At 47.3% G+C, this 25557-nt stretch overlaps 1 protein-coding gene across 1 annotated transcript in view; it reads left to right on the forward strand.

The window, feature by feature from the left end:
• The window catches only part of LOC306774178 (uncharacterized protein), a gene marked incomplete at its 5' end in the record, with an annotated part of 644048 nt that overhangs the window by 576819 nt on the left and 41672 nt on the right, over positions 1-25557 (forward strand). Inside the window, 4 exons of the mRNA XM_079264158.1 lie at positions 20456-20524; positions 22460-22528; positions 22641-22709; positions 22800-22880. Of these exons, the coding sequence (XP_079120284.1) occupies positions 20456-20524; positions 22460-22528; positions 22641-22709; positions 22800-22880 (288 nt within the window). The remainder of the gene's footprint in view (positions 1-20455; positions 20525-22459; positions 22529-22640; positions 22710-22799; positions 22881-25557) is intronic.

The following is a 25557-nucleotide window of genomic DNA, read 5'->3' on the forward strand; positions in this document are numbered from 1 at the left end:
CGCTACATACCAGTACAGCCACTACAAACCAGTACAGCCGCTACATACCAGTACAACCGCTACGTACCAGTGCAACCGCTACATACCAGTACAACCGCTACACACCAGTACAGCCACTACAAACCAGTACAGCCGCTACATACCAGTACAGCCGCTACACACCAGTACAACCGCTACATACCAGTACAACCGCTACACACCAGTACAGCCACTACAAACCAGTACAGCCGCTACATACCAGTACAGCCACTACAAACCAGCACAGCCGCTACATACCAGTACAACCGCTACGTACCAGTACAACCGCTACACCATTGCAGCCGCTACATACCAGTACAAGCGCTACATAACAGCAACGCTGCAACATACCAGTACAGCCGCTACATACCAGTACAACCGCTACACCAGTACAGCCGCTACGTACCAGTACAACCGCTTCATACCAGTACAGCTGCTACATACCAGTACAGTCACTACATACCGGTACAGTCGCTACATACCTGTACTGCCACTACTTACCAGTACAACCGCTACATACCAGTACAGTCGCTACATACCAGTACAGCTGCTACATACCAGTACAGCCGCTACGTACCAGTACAGCCGCTACATACCAGTACAGCTGCTACATACCAGTACAGTCACTACATACCGGTACAGTCGCTACATACCTGTACTGCCACTACTTACCAGTGCAACCGCTACATACCAGTACAGTCGCTACATACCAGTACAACCGCTACACACCAGTACAGTCACTAAAAACCAGTACAGCCGCTACATACCAGTACAACCGCTACGTACCAGTACAGCCGCTACATACCAGTACAGCCGCTACACACCAGTACAACCCCTACATACCAGTACAGCCAGTACAAACCAGCACAACCGCTACATAGCAGTACAACCGCTACGTAGCATTGCAGCCGCTACGTACCAGAACAAGCGCTACATAACAGTAACGCTGCAACATACCAGTACAGCCGCTACATACCAGTACAACCGCTACACCACTACAGCCGCTACGTACCAGTACAACTGCTTCATACCAGTACAGCTGCTACATACCAGTACAGTCACTACATACCGGTACAGCCGCTACATACCTGTACTGCCACTACTTACCAGTACAACCGCTACATACCAGTACAGCCGCTACATACCAGTACAGCCTTTAAGTACCAGTACATCGTTACATGCCAGTACAGCTGCTACATAACAGCACAACCGCTACGTACCAGTACAGCTGCTACATACCAGTACAGCCACTACATACCAGTACAACCGCTACATACCAGTACTGCAGCTACATACCAGAACAACCGCTACATACCAGAACAGTCGCAACATACCAGTACAGCCGCTGCATACCAGTACAGCTGCTTCATACCAGTACAACCGCTATGTACCAGTACAGCCGCTACATACCATTACAGCCGCTACATACCAGTACAACTTTACATACCAGTACAGCTGCTACATACCAGTACAACCGTTACATAACAGTACAGCCCGTACATACCAGTACAGTCGTTACATACCAGTACAATCGCTACACCAGTACAGCCGCTACATACCAGTAAAGCCACTACATACCAGTACAGCCGCTACATACCAGTACAGCCACTACATACTAGTACAGCCGCTACATACCAGTACAGCCACTACGTACCAGTACAACCGCTACATACCAGTACAGCCACTACATACCAGGACAGCTGCTACATACTAGTACAGCCGCTACATACCAGTACAGCCACTACGTACCAGTACAACCGCTACATACCAGTACAGCCACTACATACTAGTACAGCCGCTACATACCAGTACAGCCACTACGTACCAGTGCAACCGCTACATACCATTGCAGCCGCTACATACCAGGACAGCTGCTACATACTAGTACAAGCGCTACATAACAGCAACGCTGCAACATACCAGTACAGCCGCTACATACCAATATAGCAGTATAACCGCTACGTACCAGTACAACCGCTTCATACCAGTACAGCTGCTACATACCAGTACAGTCACTACATACCGGTACAGCCGCTACATACCTGTACTGCCACTACTTACCAGTACAGCCACTACATACCAGTACAGCTGCTACATAACAGAACAACCGCTACATACCAGTACAACCGCTACATACCAGAACAACCGCTACATACCAGTACTGCCACTACTTACCAGTACAGCCACTACATACCAGTACAGCCACTACGTACCAGTACAGCCGCTACATACCAGTAAAGCTGCTACATAACAGAACAACCGCTACATACCAGTACATCCGCTACATACCAGTACAGTCGCTCCATACCAGTACAGCCGCTACATACCAGTGCAGCTGCTACATACCAGTACAGCCGCTACATACCAGTACAGTCGCTCCATACCAGTACAGCTGCTACATACCAGTACAGCCACTACATACCAGTACAGCCGCTACATACCAGTACAGCCGCTACATACCAGTACAGCTGCTACATAACAGCACAACCGCTACATACCAGTACAGCCGCTACATACCAGTACAGCCACTACATAACAGTACAACCGCTACATACCAGTACAGCCGCTACATACCAGAACAACCGCTACAAACCAGTACAGCCGCTACATACCAGTACAACCGCTACGTACCAGTACAGCTGCTTCATACCAGTACAACCGCTATGTACCAGTACAGCCGCTACATACCAGTACAGCCGCTACATACCAGTACAACCGCTACATACCAGTACAGCCGCTACATACCAGTACATCCGCTACATAAAAGTACAGCCCGTACATACCAGTACAGCCGTTACATACCAGTACAACCGCTACACCAGTACAGCCACTACAAACCAGTACAGCCGCTACATACCAGTACAACCGCTACGTACCAGTGCAACCGCTACATACCAGTACAACCGCTACACACCAGTACAGCCACTACAAACCAGTACAGCCGCTACATACCAGTACAACCGCTACGTACCAGTACAGCCGCTACATACCAGTACAGCCGCTACACACCAGTACAACCCCTACATACCAGTACAGCCACTACAAACCAGCACAGCCGCTACATACCAGTACAACCGCTACGTACCAGTGCAGCCGCTACATACCAGTACAACCGCTACACCAGTACAGCCGCTACGTACCAGTACAACCGCTTCATACCAGTACAGCTGCTACATACCAGTACAGTCACTACATACCGGTACAGCCGCTACATACCAGTACAGCCGCTACGTACCAGTACAGCCGCTACATACCAGTACAGCCGCTACATACCAGTACAGTCGCTACATACCAGTACATCCGCTACATAACAGTACAATCACTACGTACCAGTACAGCCGCTACATACCAGTACAGTCGCTACATACCAGTACAACCGCTACGTACCAGTACAGCCGCTACATACCAGTACAGCCGCTAACCACCAGTACAACCCCTACATACCAGTACAGCCACTACAAACCAGCACAGCCGCTACATACCAGTACAACCGCTACGTACCAGTACAGCCGCTACATACCAGTACAACCGCTACACCAGTACAGCCGCTACGTACCAGTACAACCGCTTCATACCAGTACAGCTGCTACATACCAGTACAGTCACTACATACCGGTACAGCCGCTACATACCAGTACAGCCGCTACGTACCAGTACAGCCGCTACATACCAGTACAGCCGCTACATACCAGTACAGTCGCTACATACCAGTACATCCGCTACATAACAGTACAACCACTACGTACCAGTACAGCCGCTACATACCAGTACAGTCGCTCCATACCAGTACATCCGCTACATAACAGTACAACCACTACATACCAGTACACCCGCTACATACAAGTACAGCCGCTACATACCAGTACAGTCGCTACATACCAGTACAGCCGCTCCATACCAGTACAGCCGCTACATACCAGTACAAACGCTACATAACAGTATAACCGCTACGTCCCAGTACAGCCAGTACATACCAGTACAGCCGCTACATACCAGTACAACCGCTACATACCAGTACAGCCGCTACATACCAGTACATCCGCTACATAAAAGTACAGCCCGTACATACCAGTACAGCCGTTACATACCAGTACAACAGCTACACCAGTACAGCCGCTACATACCAGTACAGCTGCTACATACCAGTACAGCCGCTACACACCAGTACAACCCCTACATACCAGTACAGCCACTACAAACCAGTACAGCCGCTACATACCAGTACAACCGCTACGTACCAGTGCAACCGCTACATACCAGTACAACCGCTACACACCAGTACAGCCACTACAAACCAGTACAGCCGCTACATACCAGTACAACCGCTACACCAGTACAGCCGCTACGTACCAGTACAACCGCTTCATACCAGTACAGCTGCTACATACCAGTACAGTCACTACATACCGGTACAGTCGCTACATACCTGTACTGCCACTACTTACCAGTACAACCGCTACATACATGTACAGTCGCTACATACCAGTACAGCCGCTACATACCAGTACAGCCGCTACGTACCAGTACAGCCGCTACATACCAGTACAGCTGATACATAACAGCACAACCGCTATGTACCAGTACAGCTACTACATACCAGTACAGCCTCTACATACCAGTACAACCGCTACGTACCAGTGCAACCGCTACATACCAGTACAACCGCTACACACCAGTACAGCCACTAAAAACCAGTACAGCCGCTACATACCAGTACAACCGCTACGTACCAGTACAGCAGCTACATACCAGTACAGCCGCTACACACCAGTACAACCCCTACATACCAGTACAGCCACTACAAACCAGCACAACCGCTACATACCAGTACAACCGCTACGTAACATTGCAGCCGCTACATACCAGTACAAGTGCTACATAACAGCAACGCTGCAACATACCAGTAAAGCCGCTACATACCAGTACAAGCGCTACATAACAGCAACGCTGCAACATACCAGTACAGCCGCTACATGCCAATATAGCCGCTACATAGAAGTACAACCGCTACGTACCAGTACAACCGCTTCATACCAGTACAACCGCTACATACCAGTACATCCGCTACATAACAGTACAACCACTACGTACCAGTACAGCCGCTACATACCAGTACAGTCGCTCCATACCAGTACATCCGCTACATAACAGTACAACCACTACGTACCATTACACCCGCTACATACAAGTACAGCCGCTACATACCAGTACAGTCGCTACATACCAGTACAGCCGCTCCATACCAGTACAGCCGCTACATACCAGTACAAACGCTACATAACAGTATAACCGCTACGTCCCAGTACAGCCAGTACATACCAGTACAGCCGCTACATACCAGTACAACCGCTACATACCAGTACAGCCGCTACATACCAGTACATCCGCTACATAAAAGTACAGCCCGTACATACCAGTACAGCCGTTACATACCAGTACAACAGCTACACCAGTACAGCCGCTACATACCAGTACAGCTGCTACATACCAGTACAGCCGCTACACACCAGTACAACCCCTACATACCAGTACAGCCACTACAAACCAGTACAGCCGCTACATACCAGTACAACCGCTACGTACCAGTGCAACCGCTACATACCAGTACAACCGCTACACACCAGTACAGCCACTACAAACCAGTACAGCCGCTACATACCAGTACAGCTGCTACATACCAGTACAGTCACTACATACCGGTACAGTCGCTACATACCTGTACTGCCACTACTTACCAGTACAACCGCTACATACATGTACAGTCGCTACATACCAGTACAGCCGCTACATACCAGTACAGTCGCTACGTACCAGTACAGCCGCTACATACCAGTACAGCTGCTACATAACAGCACAACCGCTATGTACCAGTACAGCCGCTACATACCAGTACAGCCTCTACATACCAGTACAACCGCTACGTACCAGTGCAACCGCTACATACCAGTACAACCGCTACACACCAGTACAGCCACTAAAAACCAGTACAGCCGCTACATACCAGTACAACCGCTACGTACCAGTACAGCAGCTACATACCAGTACAGCCGCTACACACCAGTACAACCCCTACATACCAGTACAGCCACTACAAACCAGCACAACCGCTACATACCAGTACAACCGCTACGTAACATTGCAGCCGCTACATACCAGTACAAGTGCTACATAACAGCAACGCTGCAACATACCAGTACAGCCGCTACATACCAGTACAAGCGCTACATAACAGCAACGCTGCAACATGCCAATATAGCCGCTACATAGAAGTACAACCGCTACGTACCAGTACAACCGCTTCATACCAGTACAACCGCTACATACCAGTACATCCGCTACATAACAGTACAACCACTACGTACCAGTACAGCCGCTACATACCAGTACAGTTGCTCCATACCAGTACAAGCGCTACATAACAGCAACGCTGCAACATACCAGTACAGCCGCTACATGCCAATATAGCCGCTACATAGAAGTACAACCGCTACGTACCAGTACAACCGCTTCATACCAGTACAGCCACTACATAACAGTACAGACACTACATACCAGTGCAACCGCTACATACCGTTGCAGCCGCTACATACCAGTACAGCTGCTACATACCAGTACAAGCGCTACATAACAGCAACGCTGCAACATACCAGTACAGCCGCTACATGCCAATATAGCCGCTACATAGAAGTACAACCGCTACGTACCAGTACAACCGCTTCATGCCAGTACAACCGCTACATACCAGTACATCCGCTACATAACAGTACAACCACTACGTGCCAGTACAGCCGCTACATACCAGTACAGTCGCTCCATACCAGTACAGCCGCTACGTACCAGTACATCCGCTACATAACAGTACAACCGCTACATACCAGTACATCCGCTACATAAAAGTACAGCCCGTACATACCAGTACATCCGCTTCATAACAGTACAACCGCTACATACCAGTACATCCGCTACATAACAGTACAACCACTACGTACCAGTACAGCCGCTACATACCAGTACAAAGGCTACATAACAGTACAACCACTACGTACCATTACACCCGCTACATACAAGTACAGCCGCTACATACCAGTACAGCTGCTCCATACCAGTACAGCCACTACATACCAGTACAAACGCTACATAACAGTACAACCGCTACGTCCCAGTACAGCCGCTACATACCAGTACAGCCGCTACATACCAGTACAGCCGCTCCATACCAGTACAGCCACTACATACCAGTACAGCCACTACATACCAGTACAAACGCTACATACCAGTACAGCCACTACATACCAGTACAAACGCTACATGACAATACAGCCGCTACGTCCCAGTACAGCCGCTACATACCAGTACAGTCGCTACATACCAGTACAGCCGCTCCATACCAGTACAGCCGCTACATACCAGTACAGCTGCTCCATACCAGTACAGCCACTACATACCAGTACAAACGCTACATAACAGTACAACCGCTACGTCCCAGTACAGCCGCTACATACCAGTACAGCCGCTCCATACCAGTACAGACACTACATACCAGTACAAACGCTACATAACAGTACAACCTCTACGTCCCAGTACAGCCGCTACATACCAGTACAGTCGCTACATACCAGTACAGCCGCTACATACCAGTACAGCCACTACAAACCAGTACAGCCGCTACATACCAGTACAACCGCTACGTACCAGTGCAACCGCTACATACCAGTACAACCGCTACACACCAGTACAGCCACTACAAACCAGTACAGCCGCTACATACCAGTACAGCCGCTACACACCAGTACAACCCCTACATACCAGTACAGCCACTACAAACCAGCACAGCCGCTACACACCAGTACAACCCCTACATACCAGTACAGCCACTACAAACCAGCACAGCCGCTACATACCAGTACAACCGCTATGTACCAGTACAACCGCTACACCATTGCAGCCGCTACATACCAGTACAAGCGCTACATAACAGCAACGCTGCAACATACCAGTACAGCCGCTACATACCAGTACAACCGCTACACCAGTACAGCCGCTACGTACCAGTACAACCGCTTCATACCAGTACAGCTGCTACATACCAGTACAGTCACTACATACCGGTACAGTCGCTACATACCTGTACTGCCACTACTTACCAGTACAACCGCTACATACCAGTACAGTCGCTACATACCAGTACAGCTGCTACATACCAGTACAGCCGCTACATACCAGTACAGCTGCTACATACCAGTACAGTCACTACATACCGGTACAGTCGCTACATACCTGTACTGCCACTACTTACCAGTGCAACCGCTACATACCAGTACAGTCGCTACATACCAGTACAACCGCTACACACCAGTACAGTCACTAAAAACCAGTACAGCCGCTACATACCAGTACAACCGCTACGTACCAGTACAGCCGCTACATACCAGTACAGCCGCTACACACCAGTACAACCCCTACATACCAGTACAGCCAGTACAAACCAGCACAACCGCTACATAGCAGTACAACCGCTACGTAGCATTGCAGCCGCTACGTACCAGAACAACTGCTTCATACCAGTACAGCTGCTACATACCAGTACAGTCACTACATACCGGTACAGCCGCTACATACCTGTACTGCCACTACTTACCAGTACAACCGCTACATACCAGTACAGCCGCTACATACCAGTACAGCCTTTAAGTACCAGTACATCGTTACATGCCAGTACAGCTGCTACATAACAGCACAACCGCTACGTACCAGTACAGCTGCTACATACCAGTACAGCCACTACATACCAGTACAACCGCTACATACCAGTACTGCAGCTACATACCAGAACAACCGCTACATACCAGAACAGTCGCAACATACCAGTACAGCCGCTGCATACCAGTACAGCTGCTTCATACCAGTACAACCGCTATGTACCAGTACAGCCGCTACATACCATTACAGCCGCTACATACCAGTACAACTTTACATACCAGTACAGCTGCTACATACCAGTACAACCGTTACATAACAGTACAGCCCGTACATACCAGTACAGTCGTTACATACCAGTACAATCGCTACACCAGTACAGCCGCTACATACCAGTAAAGCCACTACATACCAGTACAGCCGCTACATACCAGTACAGCCACTACATACTAGTACAGCCGCTACATACCAGTACAGCCACTACGTACCAGTACAACCGCTACATACCAGTACAGCCACTACATACCAGGACAGCTGCTACATACTAGTACAGCCGCTACATACCAGTAAAGCCACTACGTACCAGTACAACCGCTACATACCAGTACAGCCACTACATACTAGTACAGCCGCTACATACCAGTACAGCCACTACGTACCAGTGCAACCGCTACATACCATTGCAGCCGCTACATACCAGGACAGCTGCTACATACTAGTACAAGCGCTACATAACAGCAACGCTGCAACATACCAGTACAGCCGCTACATACCAATATAGCAGTATAACCGCTACGTACCAGTACAACCGCTTCATACCAGTACAGCTGCTACATACCAGTACAGTCACTACATACCGGTACAGCCGCTACATACCTGTACTGCCACTACTTACCAGTACAACCGCTACATACCAGAACAACCGCTACATACCAGTACTGCCACTACTTACCAGTACAGCCACTACATACCAGTACAGCCACTACGTACCAGTACAGCCGCTACATACCAGTACAGCTGCTACATAACAGAACAACCGCTACATACCAGTACATCCGCTACATACCAGTACAGTCGCTCCATACCAGTACAGCCGCTACATACCAGTACAGCTGCTACATACCAGTACAGCCGCTACATACCAGTACAGTCGCTCCATACCAGTACAGCTGCTACATACCAGTACAGCCACTACATACCAGTACAGCCGCTACATACCAGTACAGCCCCTACGTACCAGTACAGCCGCTACATACCAGTACAGCTGCTACATAACAGCACAACCGCTACATACCAGTACAGCCGCTACATACCAGTACAGCCACTACATAACAGTACAACCGCTACATACCAGTACAGCCGCTACATACCAGAACAACCGCTACATACCAGAACAGCCGCTACATACCAGTACATCCGCTACATAAAAGTACAGCCCGTACATACCAGTACAGCCGTTACATACCAGTACAACCGCTACACCAGTACAGCCGCTACATACCAGTACAGCCGCTAGACACCAGTACAACCCCTACATACCAGTATAGCCACTACAAACCAGTACAGCCGCTACATACCAGTACAACCGCTACGTACCAGTACAGCCGCTACATACCAGTACAACCGCTACGTACCAGTACAGCCGCTACATACCAGTACAGCCGCTACATACCAGTACAGCCGCTACGTACCAGTACAACTGCTTCATGCCAGTACAGCTGCTACATACCAGTACAGTCACTACATACTAGTACAGCCGCTACATACCTGTACTGCCACTACTTACCAGTACAACCGCTACATACCAGTACAGTCGCTACATACCAGTACAGCCGCTACATACCAGTACAGCTGCTACATAACAGCACAACCGCTACGTACCAGTACAGCTGCTACATACCAGTACAGCCACTACATACCAGTACAACCGCTACGTACCAGTGCAACCGCTACATACCAGTACAACCGCTACACACCAGTACAGCCACTAAAAACCAGTACAGCCGCTACATACCAGTACAACCGCTACGTACCAGTACAGCCGCTACATACCAGTACAGCCGCTACACACCAGTACAACCCCTACATACCAGTACATCCACTACAAACAAGCACAACCGCTACATACCAGTACAACCGCTACGTACCATTGCAGCCGCTACATACCAGTACAAGCGCTACATAACAGCAACGCTGCAACATACCAGTACAGCCGCTACATGCCAATATAGCCACTACATAGAAGTACAACCGCTACGTACCAGTACAACCGCTTCATACCAGTACAGCCGCTACATACCAGTATAGCCACTACATACCAGTACAGCCGCTACATACCAGTACAGCTGCTATATACCAGTACAACCGCTACATACCAGTACAAAGGCTACATAACAATACAACCGCTACATACCAGTACATCCGATACATAACAGTACAACCACTACGTACCAGTACAGCCGCTACATACCAGTACAGCTGCTACATACCAGTACAACCGCTACATACCAGTACAAAGGCTACATAACAGTACAACCGCTACATACCAGTACAACCACTACGTACCAGTACAGCCGCTACATACCAGTACAGTCGCTCCATACCAGTACAGCCGCTACATACCAGCACAGCCGCTACATTCCAGTACAGCTGCTACATACCAGTACAACCGCTACATACCAGTACATCCGCTACATAAAAGTACAGCCCGTACATACCAGTACAGCCGTTACATACCAGTACAACTGCTACACCAGTACAGCCGCTACATACCAGTACAGCCGCTACATACCAGTACAACCACTACATAACAGTAACACCCCTACGTACCAGTACAACCACTTTATACCAGTACAGCCACTACATACCAGTACAGCCGCTACATACCAGTACAGCCACTACATACCAGTACAGCCGCTACATACCAGTGCAACCGCTACATACCGTTGCAGCCGCTACATACCAGTACAGCTGCTACATACCAGTACAAGCGCTACATAACAGCAACGCTGCAACATACCGGTAAAGCCGCTACATGCCAATATAGCCGCTACATAGAAGTACAACCGCTACGTACCAGTACAACCGCTTCATACCAGTACAGCCGCTACATACCAGTACAGCCGCTACATACCAGTACAGCCACTACATACCAGTACAGCCGCTACATACCAGTACAACCGCTACGTACCAGTACAACCGCTTCATACCAGTACAGCCGCTACATACCAGTGCAACCGCTACATACCGTTGCAGCCGCTACATACCAGTACAGCTGCTACATACCAGTACAAGTGCTACATAACAGCAACGCTGCAACATACCAGTACAGCCGCTACATGCCACTATAGCCGCTACATAGAAGTACAACCGCTACGTACCAGTACAACCACTATATACCAGTACAGCCACTACATACCAGTACAGCCGCTACATACCAGTACAGCCGCTACATACCAGTAAAGCCGCTACATACCAGTGCAACCGCTACATACCGTTGCAGCCGCTACATACCAGTACAGCTGCTACATACCAGTACAAGCGCTACATAACAGCAACGCTGCAACATACCGGTACAGCCGCTACATGCCAATATAGCCGCTACATAGAAGTACAACCGCTACGTACCAGTACAACCGCTTCATACCAGTACATACGCTACATACCAGTACAGCCGCTACATACCAGTACAGCCACTACATACCAGTACAGCCGTTACATTCCAGTACAACCGCTACATACCGGTACAGCCGCTACATAACAGTACAACCGCTACATACCAGTACAAGTGCTACATAACAGCAACGCTGCAACATACCAGTACAGCCGCTACATGCCAATATAGCCGCTACATAGAAGTACAACCGCTACGTACCAGTACAACCGCTTCATACCAGTACAGCCGCTACATACCAGTACAGACACTACTTACCAGTGCAACCGCTACATACCGTTGCAGCCGCTACATACCAGTACAGCCGCTACATGCCAATATAGCCGCTACATAGAAGTACAACCGCTACGTACCAGTACAACCGCTTCATACCAGTACAGCCGCTACATACCAGTGCAACCGCTACATACCGTTGCAGCCGCTACATACCAGTACAGCTGCTAAATACCAGTACAAGTGCTACATAACAGCAACGCTGCAACATACCAGTACAGCCGCTACATACCAATATAGCCGCTACATAGAAGTACAACCGCTACGTACCAGTACAACCGCTTCATACCAGTACAGCCGCTACATACCAGCACAGACACTACATACCAGTGCAACCGCTACATACCGTTGCAGCCGCTACATACCAGTACAGCTGCTACATACCAGTACAAGCGCTACATAACAGCAACGCTGCAAAATACCAGTACAGCCGCTACATGCCAATATAGCCGCTACATAGAAGTACTACCGCTACGTACCAGTACAACCGCTTCATACCAGTACAACCGCTACATACCAGTACATCCGCTACATAACAGTACAACCACTACGTACCAGTACAGCCGCTACATACCAGTACAGCTGCTACATACCAGTACATCCGCTACATAAAAGTACAGCCCGTACATACCAGTACAGCCGTTACATACCAGTACAACCGCTACACCAGTACAGCCGCTACATACCAGTACAGCCGCTACATACCAGTACAGCCGCTACGTACCAGTACAACTGCTTCATGCCAGTACAGCTGCTACATACCAGTACAGTCACTACATACTAGTACAGCCGCTACATACCTGTACTGCCACTACTTACCAGTCCAACCGCTACATACCAGTACAGTCGCTACATACCAGTACAGCCGCTACATACCAGTACAGCTGCTACATAACAGCACAACCGCTACGTACCAGTACAGCTGCTACATACCAGTACAGCCACTACATACCAGTACAACCGCTACGTACCAGTGCAACCGCTACATACCAGTACAACCGCTACACACCAGTACAGCCACTAAAAACCAGTACAGCCGCTACATACCAGTACAACCGCTACGTACCAGTACAGCCGCTACATACCAGTACAGCCGCTACACACCAGTACAACCCCTACATACCAGTACATCCACTACAAACAAGCACAACCGCTACATACCAGTACAACCGCTACGTACCATTGCAGCCGCTACATACCAGTACAAGCGCTACATAACAGCAACGCTGCAACATACCAGTACAGCCGCTACATACCAGTACAACCTCTATACCACTACAGCCGCTACGTACCAGTACAGCCGCTACATACCAGTACAACCACTACATAACAGTAACACCCCTACGTACCAGTACAACCACTATATACCAGTACAGCCGCTACATACCAGTACAACCGCTACGTACCAGTACAACCGCTACATACCAGTGCAACCGCTACATACCGTTGCAGCCGCTACATACCAGTACAGCTGCTACATACCAGTACAAGCGCTACATAACAGCAACGCTGCAACATACCAGTACAGCCGCTACATGCCAATATAGCCACTACATAGAAGTACAACCGCTACGTACCAGTACAACCGCTTCATACCAGTACAACCGCTACATACCAGTACAACTCCTACATACCAGTACAGCCACTACATACCAGTACATCCGCTACATACCACTACAACCGTTACATACCAGTACAGCCGTTACATACCAGTACAACCGCTACATACCAGTACAGCCGCTACATAACAGTACAACCGCTACATACCAGTACAGCCGCTACATAACAGTACAACCGCTACGTACCAGTACAGCCGCTACATACCAGTACAGCCGCTACATACCAGTACAACCGCTACATACCAGTACAGCCGCTATATACCAGTACAACCGCTACATACCAGTACAACTCCTACATACCAGTACAACTCCTACATACCAGTACAGCCACTACATACCAGTACATCCGCTACATACCAGTACAACCGCTACGTATGAGTACAGCTGCTACATTCCAGTACAGCTGCTTCATAACAGTACAACCGCTACGTACCAGTACAGCTGCTACATACCAGTACAACCGCTACATACCAGTACAACCGCTACATACCAGAACAACCGCTACATACCAGTACAGTCGCTACATACCAGTACAGCCGCTACATACCAGTACAGCTGCTTCATAACAGTACAACCACTACGTACCAGTACAGCCGCTACGTACCAGTACAACCGCTACATACCAGTACAGCAGCTACATAACAGTACAACCGCTACGTACCAGTACAGCCGCTACATACCAGTACAGCCGCTACATACCAGTACAGCCGCTACATAACAGTACAACCGCTACGTACCAGTACAGCCGCTACGTACCAGTACAGCCGCTACATACCAGTACAGCCGCTACATACCAGTACAGCCGCTACATAACAGTACAACCACTACGTACCAGTACAGCCGCTACGTACCAGTACAACCGCTACATACCAGTACAGCAGCTACATAACAGTACAACCGCTACGTACCAGTACAGCCGCTACATACCATTACAGCCGCTACATACCAGTACAACTGCTACATACGAGTACAGCCGCTACATACCAGTACAACCGCTACATACCAGTACAGCCGCTACATACCAGTACAACCCCTACATACCAGTACAGCCGCTACATACCAGTACAGCCGCTACATACCAGTACAACCGCTTCATACCAGTACAGCCGCTACATACCAGTACAGCCGCTACATACCAGTACAACCGCTACATACCAGTACAGCCGCTACATAACAGTACAACCGCTACGTACCAGTACAGCCGCTACATACCAGTACAACCGCTACATACCAGTACAGCCGCTACATACCAGTACAACCGCTACATACCAGTACAGCCGCTATATAACAGTACAACCGCTACATACCAGTACAGCTGCTACATACCAGTACAACCGCTACATACCAGTACAACCGCTACATACCAGTACAGCCGCTACATACCAGTACAGCCGTTACATATCAGTACAACCGCTACATACCAGTACAGCCGCTACATACCAGTACAGTTGTACATACCAGTACAGCTGCTACATAACAGCACAGCCCGTACATACCAGTACAACCGCTACATAACAGTACAACGACTACATACCAGTACAACCGCTACATACCAGTACAACCGCTACATAACAGTACAACGGCTACATACCAGTACAACCGCTATATAACAGTACAACCGCTACATACCAGTACAACCGCTACATAACAGTACAACCGCTACATACCAGTACAACCGCTACATAACAGTACAACGGCTACATACCAGTACAACCGCTACATAACAGTACAACCGCTACATAACAGTACAACGGCTACATACCAGTACAACCGCTATATAACAGTACAACCGCTACATACCAGTACAACCGCTATATAACAGTACAACCGCTACATACCAGTACAACCGCTACACCAGCACAGCCGCTACATACCAGTACAACCGTTACATAACAGTACAACGGCTACATACCAGTACAACCGCTACATAACAGTACAACGGCTACATATCAGTACAACCGCTACATAACAGTACAACCGCTACATACCAGTACAGCCGCTACATACCAGTACAACCGCTACATAACAGTACAACGGCTACATACCAGTACAACGGCTACATACCAGTAATGCCGCTACATACCAGTACAGCCGCTACATACCAGTACAACCGCTACATACCAGTACAGCCGCTACATTCCACTACAGCCGCTACATACCAGTACAATTGTACATACCAGTACAGCTGCTACATACCAGTACAGCCACTACATACCAGTACAGCCGCTACATACCAGTACAACCGCTACATAACAGTACAACGGCTACATACCAGTACAACCGCTACATAACAGTACAACGGCTACATAACAGTACAACGGCTACATACCAGTACAACCGCTATATAACAGTACAACCGCTACATACCAGTACAACCGCTACATACCAGTACAACCGCTACATAACAGTACAACGGCTACATACCAGTACAACCGCTATATAACAGTACAACCGCTACATACCAGTACAACCGCTACACCAGCACAGCCGCTACATAACAGTACAACGGCTACATACCAGTACAACCGCTATATACCAGTACAACCGCTACATACCAGTACAACCGCTACATAACAGTACAACGGCTACATACCAGTACAACCGCTATATAACAGTACAACCGCTACATACCAGTACAGCCGCTACACCAGCACAGCCGCTACATACCAGTACAACCGCTACATAACAGTACAACGGCTACATACCAGTACAACCGCTATATAACAGTACAACCGCTACATACCAGTACAACCGCTACATAACAGTACAACCGCTACATACCAGTACAGCCGCTACATACCAGTACAACCGCTACATAACAGTACAACCGCTACATACCAGTACAACGGCTACATACCAGTACAACCGCTACATACCAGTACAACGGCTACATACCAGTACAGCCGCTACATACCAGTACAACCGCTACATAACAGTACAACCGCTACATACCAGTACAACGGCTACATACCAGTACAGCCGCTACATACCAGTACAGCCGCTACATACCAGTACAGCCGCTACATACCAGTACAACCAGTACAGCTTGTATCTAAAAATAGTAAAAGTGGTTCTGTACAATGCAGCGAATGAGAATGAGGAGGCACGTCATGTCCTGCTGCCTTGCAGACATTTTACAGCCAAACAGGACAGTTTAGGACTTTCTGAAGTTCCGATGTGGTTAGTTTTTTGACCGGACCCCCTCCAGATCAGACCTTGTCCCGAGTGAGGCGGGGGACATTGAGTCTGAATGGGCTGTGTTCCGTGCCTCTATTGCTGAGGCGGCCAGCCGGAGCTGTGGCTGTAAGGCCGTTGGTGCCTGTCATGGCGGTAATCCCAGGACTCGTTGGTGGACACCAGCAGTGAGGGATGCCGTCAAGCTGAAGAAGGAGTCCTATCGGGCCTTCTTGGCCTGTGGGACTCTGGAGGCAGCTGATGGGTACCGACAGGCTAAGCGGCATGCGGCTTCGGCTGTCGCCAAGGCAAAAGCTTAGGTATGGGAGGAGTTCGGCGAGGCCATGGAGAAAGACTTCCGGACGGCTTCGAGGAGATTCTGGTCCACCATCCGGCGGCTCAGGAGGGGGAAGCAGTGCTCCGTTAACACTGTGTACAGTGGAGATGGGGAGCTGCTGACCTCAACTCGGGACGTTGTGGGTCGGTGGAAGGAATACTTCGAAGACCTCCTCAATCCTACCAACACGTCTTCCCATGAGGAAGCAGAGCTGGTGGACTCGGGGGTGGACTCTCCTATCTCTGGGGCTGAAGTCGCTGAGGTGGTCAAAAAGCTCCTTGGTGGCAAGGCCCCGGGGGTGGATGAGATCCGCCCGGAGTTCAAGATAAAGTTTAAATATATATATCGTTTTTCATAGACACAAGGTCACAAAGTGCTTCACAACAATAAAAACATAGAAAACCTGCACCGTGTGAAAAAAAAAAAAAAAAAAAAAACTGTATAAATACACAGCAGTATCAAAGTCTTTTTTTGGAGCTAAATTGCCTGAACAAATATGTTTTTAAGAGGTTTTTAAAAGCACCTACTGAATCCAGAGAGTGTTGATCCTGGGGAAGCTCATTCCAGAGACGGGAGCGACAGCTTTAAAAGAACGGTCTCCCCGGGTTTTAAAACGCGTTCATGGGACCATCAACAGGTGTTTCCCGGTCGGCCTTAGACTTCGAGCCGGACTGTAGGGCTTCACTAAGTCCTCAATGTAACTAGGGCCCTGTCCATGCAGGGCTTGGAAAGTAAGTACCAGGATTTTAAAACGAATATGATATTCAACAGGAAGCCAGTGAAGAGACTTTAACACAGATGTGATGTGGTCTCTCCTGCTGGTTCCAGTCAGAAGCCTTCCTGCTGAGTTTTGCACCTTCTGAAGACGAGCCAGTGCTTTTGTCTTAAGGGATGTTAAGAAGCTGTTGCAATAGTCTAATCGTGAGGATACAAATGCATATATAATCATTTCAAGCTTCTTAAGGCTCTGGATGCTGTGGGGCTGTCCTGGCTGACACGCCTCTGCAGCATCGCATGGACATCGGGGGCAGTACCGCTGGATTGGCAGACTGGGGTGGTGGACCCCCTTTTTAAGAAGGGGGACCGGAGGGTGTGTTCCAATTACAGGGGAATCACACTCCTCAGCCTCCCTGGTAAGGTCTATTCAGGGGTCCTGGAGAGGAGGGTCCACCGGATAGTCGAATCCCGGATTGAGGAGGAGCAGTGTGGTTTTCGTCCTGGTCGCGGAACAGTGGACCAGCTCTATACCCTCTTTGGGGTCCTGGAGGGGGCATGGGAGTTTGCCCAACCAGTCTACATGTGCTTTGTGGACCTGGAGAAGGCGTTCGACCGTGTCCCCCGGGGGCTCCTGTGGGGGGTACTCCGGGAGTATGGGGTACCGGACCCCCTTGTACGAGCTGTCCGGTACCTGTACGACAGGTGTCAGTGCTTGGTCCACATTGCCGGTAGTAAGTCGGATACGTTTCCGGTGAGGGTTGGACTCCGCCAAGGCTGCCCTTTATCACCGATTCTGTTCATAACTTATATGGACAGAATTTCTAGGTGCAGCCGAGGTGTTGAGGGGATCCGGCTTGGTGGCCTCAGGATTGGGTCCCTGCTTTTTACAGATGACGTGGTCCTGTTGGCTTCATCTGGTCGTGATCTCCAGCTCTCACTTGAGCGATTCGTGGCCGAGTGTGAAGCGGCTGGGATGAGAATCAGCACCTCAAAATCTGAGACCATGGTCCTCAGCCGGAATAGGGTGGATTGCCCTCTCCGGGTCGGGAGTCAGGTCCTGCCTCAAGTGGAGGAGTTTAAATATCTCGGGGTCTTGTTCACGAGTGAGGGAAGGATGGAGCGTGAGATCGACAGACGGATCGGTGCGGCGTCTGCAGTAATGCGGACTCTGCGCCGGTCTGTCGTGGTGAAGAAGGAGCTGAGCCAGAAGGCGAAGCTCTCCATTTACCAGTCGATCTACGTTCCTACCCTCACCTATGGTCATGAGCTGTGGGTCGTGACCGAAAGAAGGAGATCTCGTATACAGGCGGCTGAAATGAGTTTCCTCCGCAGGGTGGCCGGGCTCTCCCTTAGAGATAGGGTGAGGAGCTCGGTCATCCGGGAGGAGATCAGAGTAGAGCCGCTGCTCCTCCGCATCGAGAGGAACCAGTTGAGGTGGCTCGGGCATCTGGTCAGGATGCCTCCTGGACCTCCCTGGTGAGGTGTTCCAGGCACGTCCCTCTGGGAGGAGACCCCGGGGAAGACCCAGGACACACTGGAGGGATTATATCTCTCGGCTGGCCTGGGAACGCCTCGGGATCCCCCCGCAGAGTTGGCAAATATGGCTGGGGAGAGGGAAGTCTGGGCTTCCCTGCTTAGGCTGCTGCCCCCGCGACCCGACCCCGGATAAGCGGCAGAAGATGAATGGATGGATCGATGGATAATAAAGACTGGAAGTTTATCACAAGGGTGCGCCTTCAACAAACTTTATCTTTTTGTCATTCAGCTTTTTGACATGGTGTTAAACTACTCGCATCTGGGAATGTGTATATGTATGTATGTATGTGTATTTTAAATAGTAAAATGAGGAAAACTACTGAAGAATATACATAAACAAACTGTAGGGGACGTTGTACTGTGGTTTCGGTGCCTACATTTCGCATTTTTACTGTGTTTCCAACCTTTTAGGGGGATATCGGATTCAGAGGATTGCCAGGTTTACCAGGACCTCCGGGTGAAGGACTCCAAGGACCTCCGGTACTTTTAAAACCTTTTCTTTTATCTTAAGTTTCTTCCAAGTAAAGTGATTCCATTTTACTATTATTGAAAGAAGAGCTTTATCTCCAGTCCTTCCGTGATATGTCGAGGCAAACTCCGAGGCCTTTTGTCATGTAGGAAGTCTTCCTCAGCTCAGTCAGAGGTCTCAAAGGTTGATGGAAAAGAAGCAGTACATGCACACACATGCACATCACATTATAGCTTCTATTTAAAGAAGATTTTTCCTCATCTAACTCAGTGCAGGGCGTGAATCTCCGTAGACGGACATGGTGAGAAACATTTGGTGTAGGCCACATGGATCACAGCCAGACTCCCTGAAGTCTTCAGATCGCTGTCTCTGCAGGGCAAAGCACACGGCGAGGTTTAATTAGACCCATTTACACAAAGTCACTCAGGTTTTGGCCAAGAAATGATGTCAGACTGAGTTTTATAAGAAACTGAGAGCCTTGAAAATAATTTAATGAGGTTTCATATTTGTCAAACACACTTAAAGGCGTATGACCATTTTTTGTCGTCCTGGAGCCACATTACTCCAGAGCGTTACTCCACACTTACACAAGCTAAGTCACGGCATCAGGCCATGTCAGGAGGTTTTTCATGTTGAATGAGGTCAAAACAGTGTTGATCAGCAGATACTGTAAACTGGGGATCCTCAATCCTGGTCCTGGAGGGTTGGTACCCTGCAGGTTTTCCACCTGTCCTATTGGAACACACCTGACCCAGACTCAGACAAGCTCTGCACATGTCTGCTGAATACACACTGACTTAAATCAGGTGTGTTGCAGCAGGACACTTGGAAAAGCTGCAGGCTCTCCAGGACCTGGATTGAGGATCCCTGCTGTGGAAGGATCAGGACTGTATGGTGGTTAGAAGTTTACACATTCATACGTCGCCTGGCGTGGTGTTGGGGGTCACGCCCCCACTTCGGGTAAAGATGGCGGTGTACATGGACGAAGGAGGACACGGAAACCTTTCACAACAATTGAAGAGAAAAATAATATTTGCATCTGGGAACCAGGGAATAAGACAGAAATGAGAAGAAGGGCTCAGATTAGCCTGCCTTTAGCTAAGGGCTAATTGAGCTAACGGGAGCTAACGGGAGCTAACGGGATGTAACGGGAGCTAACGGGAAGTAACGGGAGCTAACGGGAAGTAACGGGAGCTAACGGGAAGTAACGGGAGCTAACGGGAAGTAACGGGAGCTAACGGGAAGTAACGGGAGCTAACGGGAAGTAACGGGAGCTAACGGGATGTAACGGGAGCTAACGGGAAGTAACGGGAGCTAACGGGAAGTAACGGGAGCTAACGGGAAGTAACGGGAGCTAACGGGATGTAACGGGAGCTAACGGGAAGTAACGGGAGCTAACGGGAAGTAACGGGAGCTAACGGGAAGTAACGGGAGCTAACGGGAAGTAACGGGAGCTAACGGGAAGTAACGGGAGCTAACGGGAAGTAACGGGAGCTAACGGGATGTAACGGGAGCTAACGGGATGTAACGGGAGCTAACGGGAAGTAACGGGAGCTAAGCAGCTAACAAGAGTGAATGGGAGCTTACCAGCTAAGGGGAGCTAAAGGCAGCTAACCAGCTAATGGGAGTTAGAAAAACATTGTTTGTGGGTATTAGCTCTGTTTTGGAGCCCCTAGTGGATGGAGAGGAAATGCAGTTCCTCCTTCAGCTGTTAGCGCCAGAGGCTGCTGATTGGGTGCCGTCTTATCTGCCAACGACGTTCATCAATAAACAGTATTTGCAGTAAATTACAGATGAATGACACTAGCTGAAACATTTTGGCTCAGTCTGAGTGACAAGTGAGTCAGAATGAACAGAGATTTAGAGTTTTTACATTTTATTTTTACAATATCTGAATTAAAAAAAACTTTGAGGCCAAACAGCTTCTGAGTTCTCCTTACCTGCAGGGCAATCCGGGGCGACCCGGTCCACCAGGACCTACAGGACCACAAGGACAAGGGCTTCAAGGACTGAAGGTAGCACCTGGTTTAATGCATAAATGAGTTAGTTTCCACATCACATCTGTTTAAACTTGTAAACGTTTTTCTAACCAACCAACCAACCAACTGTGAACTGGTTCGGCTGCAGGGTGAACCGGGTGCCCAAGGTGTGGTGGGACCAAGAGGGCAACCTGGAGAGGGCTTCCCCGGAGCTAAAGTCAGTCATGTCGTTCCAAACCCATGAATGTAGCTTTGTTGGGATTCTAACTGGCTGATAAATTCTGTGTTGCTGTGTGATGTGGGACAGGGTGACCGAGGCTCTCCAGGCGAGAGGGGGCTCAAAGGAATGAGAGGAGATATGGGAGACCCTGGAACGCCAGGACAGCCTGTAAGTGGCAAGGATGATGGTTTTATATGTCTGTTAAGGACTTCACTCCAGTTTTATCTGGGCTAATAACAACAAATCATCTATTAACTTTGGAAAAACTCAATAACATGAGAATGGACTGGCTGACCAGCTGAGTAGATTATGGCTATATACTTTTTTCAGTAATACTGATTCAGTAGCATATAGGGTACCACAGGGGTCAGTACTTGGGTCATTGTTATTTATCCTATAAATTAATTGTTTATGTTTAGTTTCTAATGTATTAACTTTTATTTAACAACAAAGCGTTTTTTTCGCAGGAATAATCGGACACAGGTCTGGATACAGAGGAGTTTTAACGAGGAATTGTTCAGGACACGGTTGAATGCCAACAGTTTAGACATATATCACGGGAAAAATCAAATCGTCTAGAAAAACCACTTTTAATGGTTAAAAAATGTACAGGAAACACTGAAACATATGTACAAAACATATTGAAATTGACAGTTACAGAAAATGGCTTTGCAGTGGACCTGTCCAAGCTAGACGGGCTACGACTGATGTCAGACTGGAAATGATAGGACTTCTGCAAACGCCTACTTCTATTTATTATTTTATCACTCCTAACCATTGTACTACTACTATTTACTATTGTACTACTACTATTTAGTATTCTATTACAACTATTAACTATTATCTACTATTATACTACTACTATTTAGTATTCTATTACAACTATTAACTATTATCTACTATTGTACTACTACTATTTTTATTGTACTGACACTATTTACTATTCTACTACAACTGTTGATCATTCCACTGCTACTATTTACTGTTCTATTGCAACTATTCATTATTCTGCTGCTATTTACAGTTCTACTGCAACTATTTAGTATTTTACTGCTACTATTTAATACTTTACAGATACTATTTACAGTTCTACTACAAATATTTACTATTCTACGGTTAATATTTACAGTTCTACTTCAACTATTTTTTATATTTCTGATACTATTTACTGTTCTACTGCAACTATTTACTGTTCTACTGTTAATATTTACAGTTCTACTGCTAATATTTATTATTATGCTGATACTATTTACATTTCTACTGCAACTATTTACAGTTCTACTGCTACTATTTACTGTTCTACTGTTAATATTTACAGTTCTACTGCTAATATTTATTATTATGCTGATACTATTTACATTTCTACTGCAACTATTTACAGTTCTACTGCTACTATTTACTGTTCTACTGTTAATATTTACAGTTCTACTGCTAATATTTATTATTATGCTGATACTATTTACATTTCTACTGCAACTATTTACAGTTCTACTGCTACTATTTACTGTTCTACTGTTAATATTTACAGTTCTACTGCTAATATTTATTATTATGCTGATACTATTTACATTTCTACTGCAACTATTTACAGTTCTACTGCTACTATTTACTATTTTACTGCTAGTATTTACAGTTCTACTGCTAATATTTACAGTTCTACTGCTACTATTTACTATTTTACTGCTAGTATTTACAGTTCTACTGCTAATATTTACAGTCCTACTGCAACTATTTACAGTTCTACTGCTACTATTTAACATTTTACTGCTACTATTTACAGTCCTACTGCAACTATTTACAGTCCTACTGCAACTATTTACAGTTCTACTGCTACTATTTAACATTTACTGCTACTATTTACAGTCCTACTGCTACTATTTACAGTTCTACTGCTACTATTTAACATTTTACTGCTACTATTTACAGTCCTACTGCAACTATTTACAGTTCTACTGCTACTATTTACTATTTTACTGCTAGTATTTACAGTTCTACTGCTAATATTTACAGTTCTACTGCTACTATTTACTATTTTACTGCTAGTATTTACAGTTCTACTGCTAATATTTACAGTCCTACTGCAACTATTTACAGTTCTACTGCTACTATTTAACATTTTACTGCTACTATTTACAGTCCTACTGCAACTATTTACAGTTCTACTGCTACTATTTACAGTCCTACTGCAACTATTTGCAGTTCTACTGCTACTATTTTACATTTTACTGCTACTATTTACAGTCCTACTGCAACTATTTACAGTTCTACTGCTACTATTTAACATTTTACTGCTACTATTTACAGTCCTACTGCAACTATTTACAGTTCTACTGCTACTATTTTACATTTTACTGCTACTATTTACAGTCCTACTGCAACTATTTACAGTTCTACTGCTACTATTTTACATTTTACTGCTACTATTTACAGTCCTACTGCAACTATTTACAGTTCTACTGCTACTATTTTACATTTTACTGCTACTATTTACAGTCCTACTGCAACTATTTACAGTTCTACTGCTACTATTTAACATTTTACTGCTACTATTTACAGTCCTACTGCAACTATTTACAGTTCTACTGCTACTATTTAACATTTTACTGCTACTATTTACAGTCCTACTGCAACTATTTACAGTTCTACTGCTACTATTTACAGTCCTACTGCAACTATTTACAGTTCTACTGCTACTATTTAACATTTACTGCTACTATTTACAGTCCTACTGCAACTATTTACAGTTCTACTGCTACTATTTTACATTTTACTGCTACTATTTACAGTCCTGCTGCAACTATTTACAGTCCTACTGCAACTATTTACAGTTCTACTGCTACTATTT

Source organism: Telmatherina bonti, assembly GCF_933228915.1.
Source record: "Telmatherina bonti genome assembly, chromosome: 24".
Classification (NCBI taxonomy): Eukaryota; Metazoa; Chordata; class Actinopteri; order Atheriniformes; family Telmatherinidae; genus Telmatherina; species Telmatherina bonti.